Here is a 16,281-nt window from a genome sequence, read left to right on the forward strand (position 1 = left end):
GATACATAGTAAAAGGTCTAAAAATATTAAAGCTTACAAGGAAAAACTAAATCCCAAATGGAAATAACTTAAAAAGAAACTAAAACTTAAAAAGGCGTTGCAAAATTCTAAAGCACCTAAATCTTAGTCTAAAGAAAAAGCACTTAAGGAATTCTACGGCAAAGCCTAAAAATCTAGGAGTAAAAATAACTATAGCAAAAACTAAGTTTAAAATTAAATATGGGCTAAAAATACAAAAGTTATGCTACAACGATTAAAAAGGTACAAAATATAAAAATATACAAAAAGTTGTAAAAAGTACAATTTTTATAAAAATATTATTTTTATATTATTTATTTAATAAAACTACTAATTTTACAATTTAATAAAAACTAATTAAAACTAAATACAACAAATTAAATAAAAAGTAAAAATAAAACTAAAACTAAAACTAATAATAATAATAATAATAATTAGGTTTAATAATTAATAATAATTAATATTAACCGTAATTAATGCAGTTTTAGGGCTTCCTGTCGCCTGTCAGAAGGTCTCCGCGAGTCGCGGTGATTAATGAGGAAAACCCCGCGAGTCGCGGGGTTCAGGAATTCTGTTGACAGGTTTGAAATTTTTACGCGTTTTCTTTATTTTATTTTTTTTTTATTTTATGTTTTCTGTTTTTTTTTTTTTTTTATAAATAAAAGATGTTTAATAAAATTTATATTTTTATAAACTAAAATAGAAATAAAGAAACTTATAAAACTTAAATATTTAACAAAATCTTAAAAATACTAATATTTTTGTTTTTTTTTTCTTTTTATATTTTTGAATAATTAAAACGTATTTTTACAAAAGCGACTTTTAATATAAGTAACTAAAAATCTTTTTTTTTTTTTTTTTTTATATTAGCGTTGCGCTTCCGGCTTTTAAGATAGGTCCCCGGCAGCGGCGCCAAAAATAACTTGATGTGCAGCGGGGTGTATATAAAATAGTTAATATTTTACTAGAAAAATACTATTAAATACGATACAATTTTACACAAGATATTTATTTATTTATAGAATGGATATACTTAAACCTTGCTACAACTTTATAGGCAGTGTACCTAATCGTACAGTAGTGTAGTTTTTAGTAAGTCCGGTTCGTTCCACAGGGAAATCTTTAAACAAAGCTCAACGCTATATTAGTTTACTTTTATAAAAATACAAATATATATATATATAAGTAATATTATTATTATAAAGGGGGGTTTTTACCGTTTAATGACCGGTTTGTCGATTTTAAAACTTTTAGTCGCAGTTAAAACCTAATGTAAAATATAAAATAAATACAAGACTTAAATTAAAGCATAAAGTAAATAACGATAATGAAATTGCGAATAATAAAATTGCGATAATTAAAAAGTACGATAATTAAAAGTGCGATTAAATAACAATAAATAAAAGTGCGATAATTAGAAGTGCAATTAAATATAAAATAAAGGAAATTAAATATGAAATAAAAGAATTATGCTTATTTAAACTTCCGTAATCATGATGTTTGACGTGTTGATTTTAGTTTTATGCCCATGGGTTAATTGTCCTTTGTCCTGAATTATTCAATATGTCCGTCTGGTTTTTGTCCATAACAGTCCATCAGTCATAAATATAAAGTGCGAGTGTCCTCGTCAAATTATCCTTATACCCGAAGTTAAATATTCCAACTAATTGGGGATTCGAATTGTAACAAGGTTTTAATACTTTGTTTAATGAATACACCAGGTTATCGACTGCGTGTAAACCAAGGTTTTACTACTTTGTTAACAATTACACCAATTACCCTTGAATGTAATTTCACCCCTGTTTTAATTATTCTAGTGGCTATTAATCCATTCCCGTGTCCGGTTAAATGAACGATTATTCGTACATATAAATACCCCGCCCATCGTGTCCGATCGAGTGTATATGGTAATTTATAGGGACGCCCAATTGTAAATCTTTATATTAACATTAACAAACTTTCATTTAGTTAAACAAATATAAAGCCCATTAATAGCCCATAGTCTAGTTTCCACAAGTGTCGTTCTTTTGTCCAAACCCCAATTATGGTACAAAGCCCAATTACCCAATTTTAGTAATTAGCCCAACATCATGATTACTTCGTTTTAAATAAGCATAATAATAACTTAGCTACGAGACATTAATATAAAAAGGTTGAACATAACTTACAATGATTAAAAATAGCGTAGCGTTACACGGACAGAATTTCGACTTACACCCTTACAACATTCGCTAACATACCCTTATTATTAGAATTATAATTAAAATTAAAATATAAATTATAAATATAAATATATTTACGTATGAAGAGGAAGAAAAAAAGATATGAAATTTGATCAGAATTCGGTTGGCTTTATAGCCAGAGTTGAAAATTGGGGCTCCGCGACTCGCGGCAAAATGCCCTTCAAACTCCGCGAGTCGCGGAGAGGTATTTACAGCTCACACCCTTGGAGTTTCTTGCTGCCGACGGTTTTTAATATATATATATAATATATATATAATTAATATAATTAATTATATATTATATTATATTTATATACATAGTTAACTTGTAATTTTTAGTCCGTTGCGTCGAGCGTTAAGAGTTGACTCTGGTCCCGGTTCCGGATTTTCGAACGTCCTCGCGTACAATTTAATATCTTGTACTTTGTGTTTTGAATCTTGTACTCTTGTGATTTCGAGACGTTTCTTATCAATAATTGGAACCTTTTTGATTGTCTTTTGTACTTTTGAGCTTTTTGGTCGTTTGCGTCTTCAATTCGTCGAATCTGTCTTTTGTCTTCACCTTTTATTATTTAAACGAATATCACTTGTAAATAGAACAATTGCAACTAAAAGCTTGTCTTTCTTGAGGAATAATGCTATGAAATATATGTTCGTTTTTAGCATTATCAATGTATATATTGTTATAGGTTCGTGAATCAACCGGTGGTCAAGTCTTACTTCCCGACGAAGTAAAAATCTGTGAAAGTGAGTTATAGTCCCACTTTTAAAATCTAATATTTTTGGGATGAGAATACATGCAGGTTTTATAAATGATTTACAAAGTAGACACAAGTACGTGAAACTACATTCTATGGTTGAATTATCGACATCGAATATGCCCCTTTTTATTAAGTCTGGTAATCTAAGAATTAGGGAACAGACACCCTAATTGACGCGAATCCTAAAGATAGATCTATTGGGCCTAACAAACCCCATCCAAAGTACCGGATGCCTTAGTACTTCGAAATTTATATCATATCCGAAGGGTGTCCCGGAATGATGGGGATATTCTTATATATGCATCTTGTTAATGTCGGTTACCAGGTGTTCACCATATGAATGATTTTTATCTCTATGTATGGGATGTGTATTGAAATATGAAATCTTGTGGTCTATTGTTACGATTTGATATATATAGGTTAAACCTATAACTCACCAACATTTTTGTTGACGTTTAAAGCATGTTTATTCTCAGGTGAATATTAAGAGCTTCCGCTGTTGCATACTAAAATAAGGACAAGATTTAGAGTCCATGTTTGTATGATATTGTGTAAAAACTGCATTCAAGAAACTGATTTCGATGTAACATATTTGTATTGTAAACCATTATGTAATGGTCGTGTGTAAACAGGATATTTTAGATTATCATTATTTGATAATCTACGTAAAGCTTTTTAAACCTTTATTTATGAAATAAAGGTTATGGTTTGTTTTAAAAATGAATGCAGTCTTTGAAAAACGTCTCATATAGAGGTCAAAACCTCGCAACGAAATCAATTAATATGGAACGTTTTTAATCAATAAGAACGGGACATTTCACGTTACGTGGTCGTAGTCCCTATATGAGACTCGTTTGACCAAAATTATGTCGCATTCATTTGAAACGTGCATGACTTGCAAAGTTTAGTTTACCAAACGGTTCGATAACAAGTTTAAGTTTACAAAAGTAGTAAAGTATAAATGAAATAACTTGCGACATAATAAGTTGAAAATCACGGTTGCTATAAATAGCGTAGGTATGTAAACAGTATGTTTGAATCCAAAGGTGCTATCACTAGCGTATGTATGTAGTATGTATGCTTGAATCCAAGCAAGTAATCAGAGTGTATGCATGTATGCTTGACCCCAAGCAAGTATGAGTGTACGCGGAAGCATGTATCAAATAGCCATTCATGAACCTGAAAAACATATAGAAAACTATCAACGAAAAACGTTGGTGAAATCATAGGTGTTTGTAAACGTTGTTTTTGAACCACAAGATTTTGTATTTCCATAACGTTGATTATCTAAATCGTTTGCATTCCAAAAGTATGTTCGCGAGCACCCAATTATCAAGACTTAACTGTTTTGCACCCTGTTGCGTAGTGTTAGAACATACACTAAACCCGAAAATATATTTCATCTGCTAACGGTAGCGAACCGTCCGAATGAGGCTCGTCAAGCCCATGTGATCACATAATATAAGTTCTCGCTTACACCCTGCAAGTGTAACTAATGATAATCGAATTGAGTCTTTTTGTTCTAACTCGCTGTGGAATGTTTGTTTTCGTACTTGTGTTCAAAGTATAAAGTATGTAGTATAAAATCGTATATGTTTCTCATCCCATGATTTAAAAGTATAAAAGTTGTTGAAAGATGGGGCTATGATCTCACCTCGAGTGCACGAGTATAAATGTACTTCACAAAGTAAACGTGTGCATGAAAGTTGTTTAACCTTGACCTAAACAAGTAAGTTGTATCAATTAACCGGTTACGACACAAGGTCGGGCGAAATGTGTTCAATAAGTCCTATAGCTCGTTACGACTCGATTATATAGCATGTGAATTACGTTGTCAAGTTTCATGCAAGAATCAAGTATAAAATAAGATTAGAACGATTGCATAAGTGTTTTGTTAAGTTTGACTAAAAGTCAAAATTGGTCAAAGTCAATGAAAAAAGTCAACGAGGTCGGGTCCCGAACTATTTTTCTGAGCTTAGAAGTCATGTATAAGCATGTTGGCCAAGTTTCATGTTGATCGGGGGTGCGTAACATACTTAGAATTAAGCGAAAATTGACATTTTTGGGCAGTCTGCCTCAGATGCGCCGCATCTGAGGCAGATGCGCCGCATCTGCATCTGTATAAGCCATTTCTGGGCAGTTTAACACTTAGACGATTTCAACTTCAAACAACCATAACTTATGAACCGTAAACATTCAAAACACGTATCTTATATCGTTGGAAAGGTATTTTGACGAGGAATACAACTAAACACATTTCATCAAACAAAAACATCATTTACAAAAACAAAAACCTCGTCGAATGATCGTTAAACGTTCAAAATCAAAGTTTCAAGTTCATAATATGCATTTCTTGACTCGGGAATCCAATCTACACATACGATAGACCGTTTCGAAGGTAATTAAACATACAATACAATTAAACACTTACTAATAACATTTCATGGCATTCAAAGCAACAAAAGTTCATTTTAAAAGCTATCAAACCCTAACCAAGAATCACAAAATCAATAATCATGTTAGTGATGTTTTTCAAATCAACCTACACATCAAATTGAAGCTAATGATGCTAGTAACACATTTAATACATAAACTTTAGCATTTAAACAACATTTAATAATCCAAAATTCAAGATTAAACAAACCCATTTCAAGTTCATGCTAGTTTATGCAAAACAACAAGATCGAGCAATTAAATCATATATTCATGCTAGACACGAGCAATAGACACTAATTAACACCATTTCAAGTATATAAAATGAATTTAGAGAAATCTAGTGTTTTAGAAATGTTACCCAAATGTGATGAAATTGGTACCAAAATGTAGAGGATGAAGAGAGGATTCCAAATATGTAATTTGTTTTGATGTTTGCTTGTTAGATCCGAAATAGATGATGATTGAATGATTATGAAGAAATGGAAGAAAAATGAAAGTAAGAAGAGAGAAAAGAGAAATGAGGTGGGAGGTGTGTGGTGATGACTAGTTAACCACTAGTCTCCACTTTGCCCACTTGGCAACTTCGGTCCCTCAAGTTTCAAAGCGGGTGCGGAAATTAACCAAACGAATATTTTTTAAAAACGCTCGAGTAAACGAGTGATGTTATAATTAAATAACGGGAATCTTACGAACGTTAGTTAACGAAGGATACGAATTTAGATAACGAACGATATTATCTATAAAAAAAACGGGCGTTAAAATAAATTTAACGGAAAAACGCGGGATGTTACATTAATAGATATAATAAAAGGGGCAGAACGGAAATGTTATGTTGTATCTCAAGTTAGATGCCTTCCAGTTAAGGATAATTGGAAGAAGAATTTCAAAGGATAACTGGATTAAGGGAAAATAGAAATCTTTTTCAGTTTTGCCTTCCAATTCTTTATTTCTTTCTTATATCTTTGGGATTTTATATCTTCTTGATTTTGTAGGATCTAATCTTAATTTTTAATTGCTTTGCTTCCATCAATTGAGTAGGTAATTGTGAAGCCTAAAGAGAGACACCGATTTACCCTTCAACTGAATCATAATCGCGAGTAGTTAATATTGATTGATTGTGTTCTTCAGAAGCGTGTGGGAGACCAACGTGAAAAAACCGTCACTTTCATGATAGAATTAGTATCTAAGTTAGGGACGCCAGCTTATCTTTCATGATAGAATTAGTATCACGATTAGCCCATACATGTTCAACCAAATCGGATTGTAGGCCCTCATGCACTTCCCTATCTCGTAATTCCTTCGTCCTCTTTCTGTAAGTTTCGCACCTCTCGAATCAAGTTTGCATATTATGAACGGATTCGTAAATTCAATCATTTTCGGTTAGAGCAAAACCATTATCTTCAAGATGGATGTTGTTGTATAGTTTCTATGTATTATGTAAGGATTCTTGATCTCTCCATACATAGGTCTCAGATGAATGTTCTTCATGCTCTAAGTAGTTATGACGGTGGCAGAGCTAGTTTTTACCCTTGGATGTTAGATGTTGACTTTGTTTTGGTTTTTTTTTTTTTTTTTTTTTTTTTTTCTGAAAAAAATCTATTTTATAGTTGTACCTGATGCCTTGTTGATAGTACATTAAACCTTTCTGCGTGTCATCTTTTTAGCTTTGAAACAGACACTTCACCTGTAAACGAGTTCCATCAAAAGTTGAAAAGATATTTAACACCACACCAAACTTACTAACGTACGCCCCGTGCATTATTTACGTGCTAATATACGCGACGGGTGCGCATCTACCTATCCTATATAACCATCTCACCCACACACATTCGCAAATTACGCCCTTTAACCTTCTAAAACTAACCATCGTTTATTCCTTTCACCTCCACCACCAACAACGGTGGCTCCGCGGCGCAATCATCACCGGAAGATCTACGAAGACGTCCCCGGCGATGTGCTCGAGCTGGTGGAGGACAACAAATTGTGCAAACTTAGCTCACGATAATATTAATAGCTACGATAATATTAACAGTATCATTAATAATAATAATATTAAGAATAACAATAACAACAAGCTAGGGTTTCGTGGTTCAAAAATTTTGAAATATTCAGCATTAAACGGTGGTAGTAGAGTGAGTATGGGATCCGTAAACAATCATAATGGAGATGATAAATTGATCACGGAAAATGATCGTGTTATGTCTACATTATCGTCGGAGAATCACGGCAACGTAAAATCTACGCCGTTAAAACAAAATCCGGCGGATAGATTGCTGACGTTGCCAACGATTTTAACAATTGCTCGCGTTGCTGCGATCCCGGTCCTTGTTAGAAGTACGTTGTTCCTAATTTATTTTTTGAGTATTTGTGCGTGTTTAAATTATTTGGAAGTTTTCGTGCGTTCTTCATTTATTTTCGAGTATTTGTGCGTTTTTGAATTATACTGTATATATGAAAGTTTTTGTGATATTTTATAGTGCGTAAATTCCGAAAGTGGTTTGATAGATATGGTATTAGATGAATTCATACATCAAGGCTCTGTTTAGCTCACGGAATCTCATGGAATGTATTGGGATTCCGGCTGAATTGGAATTGAATTTAGACACGGCGAGTGTCTAAATTCAAATCCAATTCTACCGGAATCCCATTGGATTCCGTGAGCCAAACGGAGCCTAATAACCGGTTTGGCTCACAGAATTTAATGGGATTCCGGCGGAATTGGAATGGATTCTAGACTCGCGTCGTGTCTAAATTCAATTGTGGAATTTAAATGTTTTTGATGCTGTGGAATTGTGGCCAAATTGTGAAGATCTTTGGCTTACGATTGATGTATTACCTTATATTGTTTGTGTGGGTTCTGTTAGGTCTGATTTTAGCATGAGGTAAGATTATGTTCAATTATTCGTCTCGATATAGAATGTAGGTTTTATCACACTTGCTGCATATAATGTGGTCTGTTAATGAAAATTTGTTACATTAGTTTAGCAATTTTGGAGTTGGTGATATAAAGCAGCTATTTAGAATACCTTACAGGCTTAGCAGAGCTATGTAAATGTTTCTCCTTTTTTTCTACTCTACACGAAATGCTGCAACTTATTTATAAGCAAGAAAGATTTAAGCTGCAGCATTCAGTTATTGGTTCCTCTGTGTTGTTGTTTATGATGCATGTTATTTCAGCTGTTTGACTGTTTATATAGTCAAAGTGACGTGATCGTTTTGTTACGAGGGGCATACAGTTTAGATGAGGCTGAATTAAGCAGAAGCAACCAAATAAGACTGTGTGTCATATATTACTCTGTATTATATTGGACGCTTGTATGTAGTCTGTTGCATGCGCTTTCTTTTCAATGATACTAACATTGGTTTATATCTGATTTCTGTAGCGTTTTATATGAATAGTTGGCTGGGGACAACTGCTACTACAAGCATCTTCATTGCTGCAGCTATCACCGATTGGCTAGATGGTTATCTTGCACGAAAAGTATGCATTCTGTCTACAAGTTATTTTTTATTCTATCTAAATAAATTCAAATTATTCGTTTATTTTTTCTAGATGAACCTAGGAACTGCCTTTGGTGCATTTTTAGATCCAGTGGCTGACAAGGTATATCTCTAATTGGGTGCTTATTTGGACCTTAAAAATTGTTCTTTTTTTGGATTCCTTTTATGTATTGTACTGTTGGATTTGATATTTTCATTGTATACTTATGGGCATTCTTCTTTGTAAGAACATAATTCAATTATATTAACACTTCTATTTGTTATCTAATTATTCATTTTTACTGTGTTCAGCTTATGGTTGCTACTACCTTGATATTGTTATGTACAAAACCTCCAGAAGCTGCTATGTTTGGACAATGGCCTTGGCTATTGACTGTACCATCGATTGCGGTAATAGGTAGAGAGGTAATGCTCAAACTTAATGCACAGTTCTATGAAATGCAGCATAGTTGATTACATATTTATACCTTGCTAGGTGCATTATATGGTCATATATTATCATCATATTGTTCCGTTATCTTTAAAAGCCTTTAATTCAGCTTGCTGCAGATCATTGGCTAATTAATGCTTATATTAAGTAAAGTTATTGACATCTAACATGTGATTGAGAACAATTATACTAATTAAGATGTTGGCCAGAAAGTGTACTGTACACGTCACAAGAATGAGATATATTGACATTAGCTTATTCTGCCAAACATGAGATGGCAAAGTTGCCAAACATGATCTGATGGTCCATCTTTCCACCAACTGAGATATGATGCTTTGACATCTGTCTTTGTGAAGTACTTGCTCGTTGGTATTGAAGCTTAGTAAGGGAATTGCGGGTTAGGCTATTATTTGTTGTCTTTTGCACATGGCACATGGTACAGATGTCGTGCCAACCTTTAGTTCTCTCTACAAAATATACATCGTTAGGGGCGGACCAAAGAAGTGGCATGGTGGGGCGCCCGCCCCCAGTGGATTTTCAATTTTTAGTGCAAATTTTTTCAGTTTTTCGATTTTGCCCCCGATGAATTTTTTTTTTTGCCCCAAAACCTTCGTATTTTGCCAAAAAACCTCCAAATTTTGCTCAAAAAACTCTCTATTTTGCCCCAAAACCTCCATATTTTGCAACAACAAAAAATCGCCCCGGTGAAAAAATTTCCTGGGTCCGCCACTGTACATCGTTAGGCATGAATTACCCCCTCCCTCATGTATGAATGTAAGACAAGGAATTTATAATATATGTTATTTCTTTTGAAGCACGTGTCTTTGCAAATTCAATCTGGACATTAAATGCATTTGGATTGTTCCACAATTTTTTTGCATTTCTTTCTTTCGTTTTTGTTTGTCAAATGTGTGCGAGTCTTGTTGAATCTACTGGAGAGCTTATGGTCGGTATAACTATTGTAATGGCTTGATGAACAAACTGTTGTAGGCAAGGTAATTAAATTCCATAGGCGGTACCTAGACGGTCAGGGGCCTTGTAGTGAGTACTCGGCCTAGGCGGGGGAGTGCCCGAATCTATTTTTTTAAGGATAAATAATAAATTTAATTTATATGTTTAGATATAAACATAAACATAATTGTTTAGAAACATAAGTGCTCAATAGTTCAATTACTTAAAACTCAAATGCCTAATATTAATTCAGATTAAAAAGTTAACTGAGTTTGACTTGACCTAGTAAATCCGAGTTATCCCAAATAACCCTGAGTGTATTCTATCGACAAGACTTTGATCGATTTTTCAATCCAAGTCGTACCGAATCGTCAAGGGCCACAGGTGAATTTCAATTAATAGGCTGAGTTGTTTGATTTTTCATATGCTTTTAAAGTAGTTCTGCGTTTGCTGCAATCTTGCATTTCGTAATGACTGTGAAGTCTGGAGTTTTGCACTGGGTCAATTTTGGACTTGGTGTCCTATTCTGTTTTAAAGTATTATTAGAACATGCTCCCTGGCAAATCCTACAAGTTAAGGAATAAGTCAAAAGTTCTGCTATACCTTTTGTCTATACATTTCAAGTCATATAATTTTGGCTAACCATTTTGTTAATGAATGAACTGTCATCTTTATTTTACCTCTAGCCATTTTAAATCATGTAAGATAGGGAGAAAGATATCATCTTGATGGTGCCAAAATCAGAGTTGAAAACGCTTTGTATAAAAAGTCGTTAAGTGAAGTTAAAGGAAAACTTGTGGACCAAAGTTTGAGTAACAAATTTCGTAGTATTGATTCTCTATGGGTCGAAAGTAAACTTGCATAAACTAGGTGTTCTTTGAGTATCTGACGAATAGCATAAACTCTATTTCAGATAACGATGTCTGCAGTTAGAGAATGGGCTGCTTCACAGGGTAGTAAACTTTCAGGGGTAATTTCTATCACATCAAATTATAATTATTTATATGCTATTATTATTAATATTCTGGAAAACTAAGAATTTCATGAAATCATTGTTTGCTGATTTAGGCTGTTGCTGTAAATAATTTGGGGAAGTGGAAAACAGCCACACAAATGACGTCGTTAACTATTCTTCTTGCCATTAGAGATCAAAGGTTCGTTTTGTAGTTATATGTTCTTTTTTATTTCTAGTTCTATATATTAAAGTATTCCTCCATCGTAAACAAGTCCACATTTTGACTTCCTGATCTGTCATATGTTAACGTTTATAACTACAAAATCAATCACTAAATGCTGTAACATATCTGACCATCCAATTGAAAATCAAGAGTGGACTCTATAACTGTGATGATAAAATTTCTAGGTAGAGGTGGAAAATGGGTCAGGTCCATTGGGTACGAAATACGTAGATGGAAGGTAAACGGGTCTAATAGGTCAAATAGGTTGATAGTCACCCATATGTTTATTTAAAGTGCATAGAACCTTCTAACTATAATAATTCTACACATTAACCATAGTTTGACAAAAAGTGCTTCAACTTGATATGACCCATACAAAACTTCTCTTTTGGTCTGTTACCAAACTTGACTTGCCCATTTTGCATCTCTAGTTCTATTATGCCATGATTACAAGCATTTGTGTTGACCCATTTGACAACAAATATGCAGTTTTACAGAAGTAGGATTACTGGGAACATCTGGTGTTGCTTTACTTTACGTATCGGCATGGCTAGCTATATGGTCGTTGGTTGTGTATATGAAGAAGATATCCAAAGTGTTGCTGATGTAAGAATTAGAAAGGAAAAAAAAAACATTCACAATTGCTTCGACCCATTGCTTCCGACCTGAAGCTACTGTCCTTTTACTCGAGTTTTCTTATATTTTGCCATACTATATGCTTTACAGAATTCCTATGGTAGTTCAGATATCAATTTGTTGTACTCATGTTGATGTTTTTGTTCTGTCAAGGAAACCAACTATATATGAAACAAATTATTTTTTTGTTGTCTGGGTATACACCCTCGATATAATATATGTTTATTATTTATTACTTACGGAGTATTTTGCAACGGCTTAACAAGGCACTTTTATGTATTGGGACTTGTAATTGATAATTACCACATGATTCCTCAAATTTATACTCTACCTAGAGAAAGTGTCTATGTATTATTACTGTTAGATAGATGGGTTTCATGTCGATAGCTCATTGTTTTAAAGATAGAATGGAAGTAGGAATATAACTTGGTGTTGAAGCTTGTTAGCATCACTTATGAGCTCTGTGCTTTTGAATTATCGAATAATGAGTACTCGAGACAGGTAATTGCTAAAATGTCTTTCAAGACTGTAAACAACAATTATATCTTTCAAGTCATAAGACGTTACATTGTGGACATTTATATGTTTTGATTAAAAAACACAAGACTATAAATAAGCACTTTTTGGCTATGAAGAGTAAGCCACGGTCGGAAAATGACCATATTCATAGACCCAGAGGCAAAACAGGAACACGCACATTAACAGCTCAGAATTATATTTTATGCTCCGATGTTCACTTATGCACTACAACAAGAGAGCTATCAATGGTTACACCCTTAATGAGCATCTAGGCTCTGCGCAACTGCCGCAACACAATTCTTTGCAAGAAAAAAAGAAGCCAAAAACAAAGCAATCCCAGAATTCATGATGAACATGAGGCACAAAACAATTTAAGTCATACGGCAGTAAAAAATAAGTAAGGTTTCTGTTACTTCTGCACCGAATAATAACAAACAATCAACATATTCCGTTTCAGGAAAGTCTAATATCATGATTCTAATTCTACAAACTAAACTACCAACATCAGTTCTTTGCCAACAAAGAAAAACTACAGACATAGTTATTAAGGGATTACAGAAACAAACTTCATAACTGGGGTGAAACCGTATCAATAGAAGCATTGTACATGGGATTGGCTAACCAAAGTTTGGCAAGAAACTGATGAGAGGTTGTGAGCCTGTGAACTTCTTCCATGAGCCAGATGTTACTTTCAGCTTTACATGGATGAATCACGGTGTCTAATGGTTCACCATTGATGTCAGCATCACTTCTCATTTGATCCCATTCTTTTACACGAACATTGGTCAGGTAATGGAGTGGCTGCTGATACATCTGTTTCATTGATTTGGCTAAACCACTCCACGAGGTAAATGATATGACTGAGCCACGCTGAACTGGAATTGGGATTTGCTTCATGTAGTCTTGATACATTTTTGCAGTTTTTATCAAAAACTCTGCATTGAGATAGTAACATTTTAGGGTACCCCTTTATAAAAAAACAAGTTAGTCAAACTAAATAAGCTACTAACTTTACTTATCAATATTTCTGCATTGATTTCGTACTAAAGAAGGATCAGTTTTATGCCAAACCCTGTTTTGACCCCTTAAACAAAGGACCCACTCAACCCATCTTGCCACATTTGGATATAAAATATGGAATAATCTTGCTAAATGATATGTCTATTACTGCAAAAGATTAAACAAATTACCTTCAGTTACTACATTTTTGACAGGCATGATAACTGCAGTTTCACTTTTTGGCCGTTTGAGACCAGCAAGGTCTTTGGTTCCATTAGAAGGAGAAGGTTTGTCATCATCATCATCGGACGATATATCCAAAGGAACTGGCACAGTTCTCTTCATTGCGACTCACATGCAACCTGACGAAAAAATAAATAATGTGAAGACTAATTTAGTTAGCACTCTCTCTGTCCGAAAATTATACAGTAGTTTATAAGCAAAAAACAAACCATTTAATAAAACATAATTAATACATTCTAAGTAAGGTATGATGAAAGTTGTATCCTTTACTTTTTACCTAAAAGCCACATGACAAATCTGGGTATGAAAAGAATCATTAATTTCTCTTTGTAGAGATAAGACATTTCACAAATCGAGTAAGTTATTGAAGAGTAATAATGTGTCACTGACCCGTTACCAAACTTGTTGAATCCGCCCATTTTGCCACGAAAATACTTAAAAGTAGATTTGAAGTTACTTGCATTCACATTTATATTTATATCATAGTTAATAGAAAACTTTGCTAAAATTATATGTCAATTTTAATTTACGTTAGGAAAGTGACTGACGGACACAAATGTTATACTACCTCTATATAAATAAAGAAAGGAAGGCAAAATAAATACACAAAAGGTGATAATTGACACATAAATATATATTTTTTTTGGCGAGAAACGAAAACTATATAACAAATCCTTTAATCGGAAAGAAAAAAAGACAAACAACATACAAGAACACGAACACGAACCGGGCTCGACAGCAGCAGCAAACTAACCCTAACAATAAAGAAAGGAAGGCAGAAATAAATACACAAAATGTGACAATTGACACATAAATAGATTGAATGTGCAGATGGACTGAAAATTAAAAGACATAAAACTCAGACCTCAAAATCCATAAAAGGAAAAAAAAAAAAAAAAAGAAAAAAAAAAGCCCTAACTACAGGAGTCAGCATTAAACTTTGAAATACGAAATCGTGATCAAAATCATAAAATCAAACCTCCCAAACATGCACTCATCTAAATTACAGTAATCATATTCCCCTCTTAACTTATAACTCTAAAAAAAAGTAATGAAATTTTGAAATAAAATAGTCAAGCATATCTAAAAATTACAGCTGATTGATAATCCTGTTGTCCTTCATTTCATTGTTCATAGCTACTATAAATCAAATTGCGGAGTATAAATTATGGTGATACATTAATACTATGACAATTTGAGTAAAACACTGAAACAGGAGTAAATTAAGAAATCGGAAAAGGGGGTGAAAATTAGGGTTAATAGACATTAGACTTACAGTAAAATAGAGCGCTTTAAATAAATGTTGGAGCTTTTCTTAATGGCTCTAAATTTCAGAGGACCGTTGCATGCAATTCAAAATCACGATTGTAGATGGAGAAGGGATATGTGAATTGAGGGGTATTTGGGTGAAATTATTGAGTGTGATAAAGGTCGTGGTCACAGTAAGGTAGGATCACTATATTAATTTAATTATTTAATAAAAAAACAAGTACATAAATGTGAATATGAGGCTGTTATCGGTTTTTATAATTATAAAAACTTTAAGCTTTGATGGTGATTTTTTAAGTACCATTTTTTAATTCATGTACATCTAAATATTTGTTATAATTTTAATTATATTTAAAATAATAATATAAGTTTAATTTACTAGATTAATTTAAGAGTATAATTGTGAATTTATGAGACAGAAATGTATATAGATTAAAAAGTGGTGTGTGAGGATTACTCAGGAAACTTAACTAGACTACTCACGCGTTCATCTCCCATAGTCTATTTGATAAATAGACTTTTGACTTGTTTTTTAATCAATGATATGTTAGTTTTTTTACATCAGTTTGGGATCACGAAACTTAACTACTCACGCGTTCATCTCTCGTAATTGCATAACTCGCCTTCAACTACTGTCTTGAAAGAGAACCAGACTAATCTGAGGGCATGATCGGTATAATTAATTCGAATGTATAACAACCACATATTCTCCATCACATGTATAAAATTAATTGAATTTGTCTAAATTATAAACAATGTTTACAAGATTTGAAGCACGTTTGTAAGACTCGCTCGCAAACTCCAATTAATTAAAAAGTATTATTTATTTTATATTCGTAATAAACAAATATATAAAATTAATTAGATTTTTCTCACGTCATTTTTAGCAATATGTAATCACTTTGTATACAAGGATTTAAAATAAATTATTTTAGAGTTGTCACTGAAAAACTACTACTGTAACTAATTAATACAATACAATACAATAATTAAATAAAACATTTTATTAATAATTAAAAAAGTTACAATACTAAAAAAACGTAGAATTAAAAATATGTTGCAAAAATTCACAATTTAATTTTAAAGACTGGAAACGACAATCAATAAATAATAACTAG

The 16,281-nt window shown here is 32.9% G+C and overlaps 2 protein-coding genes across 3 annotated transcripts; one reads left to right on the plus strand and one right to left on the minus strand.

The window, feature by feature from the left end:
• The first annotated feature begins 7,254 nt into the window (after positions 1 to 7,254).
• Positions 7,255 to 12,368, plus strand: LOC139839571 (CDP-diacylglycerol--glycerol-3-phosphate 3-phosphatidyltransferase 2-like). The gene is made up of 7 exons (XM_071829666.1): positions 7,255 to 7,771; positions 8,821 to 8,918; positions 8,991 to 9,041; positions 9,230 to 9,343; positions 11,233 to 11,289; positions 11,388 to 11,473; positions 11,987 to 12,368. Exons 1-7 carry the CDS (start codon positions 7,390 to 7,392, stop codon positions 12,105 to 12,107), a joined length of 909 nt encoding a protein of 302 aa, XP_071685767.1. The 5' UTR covers positions 7,255 to 7,389; the 3' UTR covers positions 12,108 to 12,368.
• Positions 12,369 to 13,017: 649 nt separating this feature from the next.
• Positions 13,018 to 15,312, minus strand: LOC139843994 (protein RDM1-like). Of its 2 annotated transcripts, XM_071834192.1 has the most exons (4): positions 15,171 to 15,312; positions 14,604 to 14,649; positions 13,843 to 14,013; positions 13,018 to 13,587 (listed from the first exon to the last, which is right to left on the minus strand). In XM_071834192.1, the coding sequence occupies exons 3-4, from the start codon at positions 13,994 to 13,996 to the stop codon at positions 13,220 to 13,222; spliced, it is 522 nt and encodes a 173-aa protein (XP_071690293.1). In that variant the 5' UTR covers positions 13,997 to 14,013; positions 14,604 to 14,649; positions 15,171 to 15,312; the 3' UTR covers positions 13,018 to 13,219. The 2 variants fall into 2 exon arrangements, with proteins under 2 accessions (XP_071690293.1, XP_071690292.1); XM_071834191.1 differs by lacking the exon at positions 14,604 to 14,649 and having other exon boundaries at positions 13,021 to 13,587.
• Between the last annotated feature and the right edge of the window lie 969 nt (positions 15,313 to 16,281).

The sequence above is a fragment of the Rutidosis leptorrhynchoides genome, chromosome 4 (genome assembly GCF_046630445.1).
Source record: "Rutidosis leptorrhynchoides isolate AG116_Rl617_1_P2 chromosome 4, CSIRO_AGI_Rlap_v1, whole genome shotgun sequence".
NCBI classification, from domain to species: domain Eukaryota; kingdom Viridiplantae; phylum Streptophyta; class Magnoliopsida; order Asterales; family Asteraceae; genus Rutidosis; species Rutidosis leptorrhynchoides.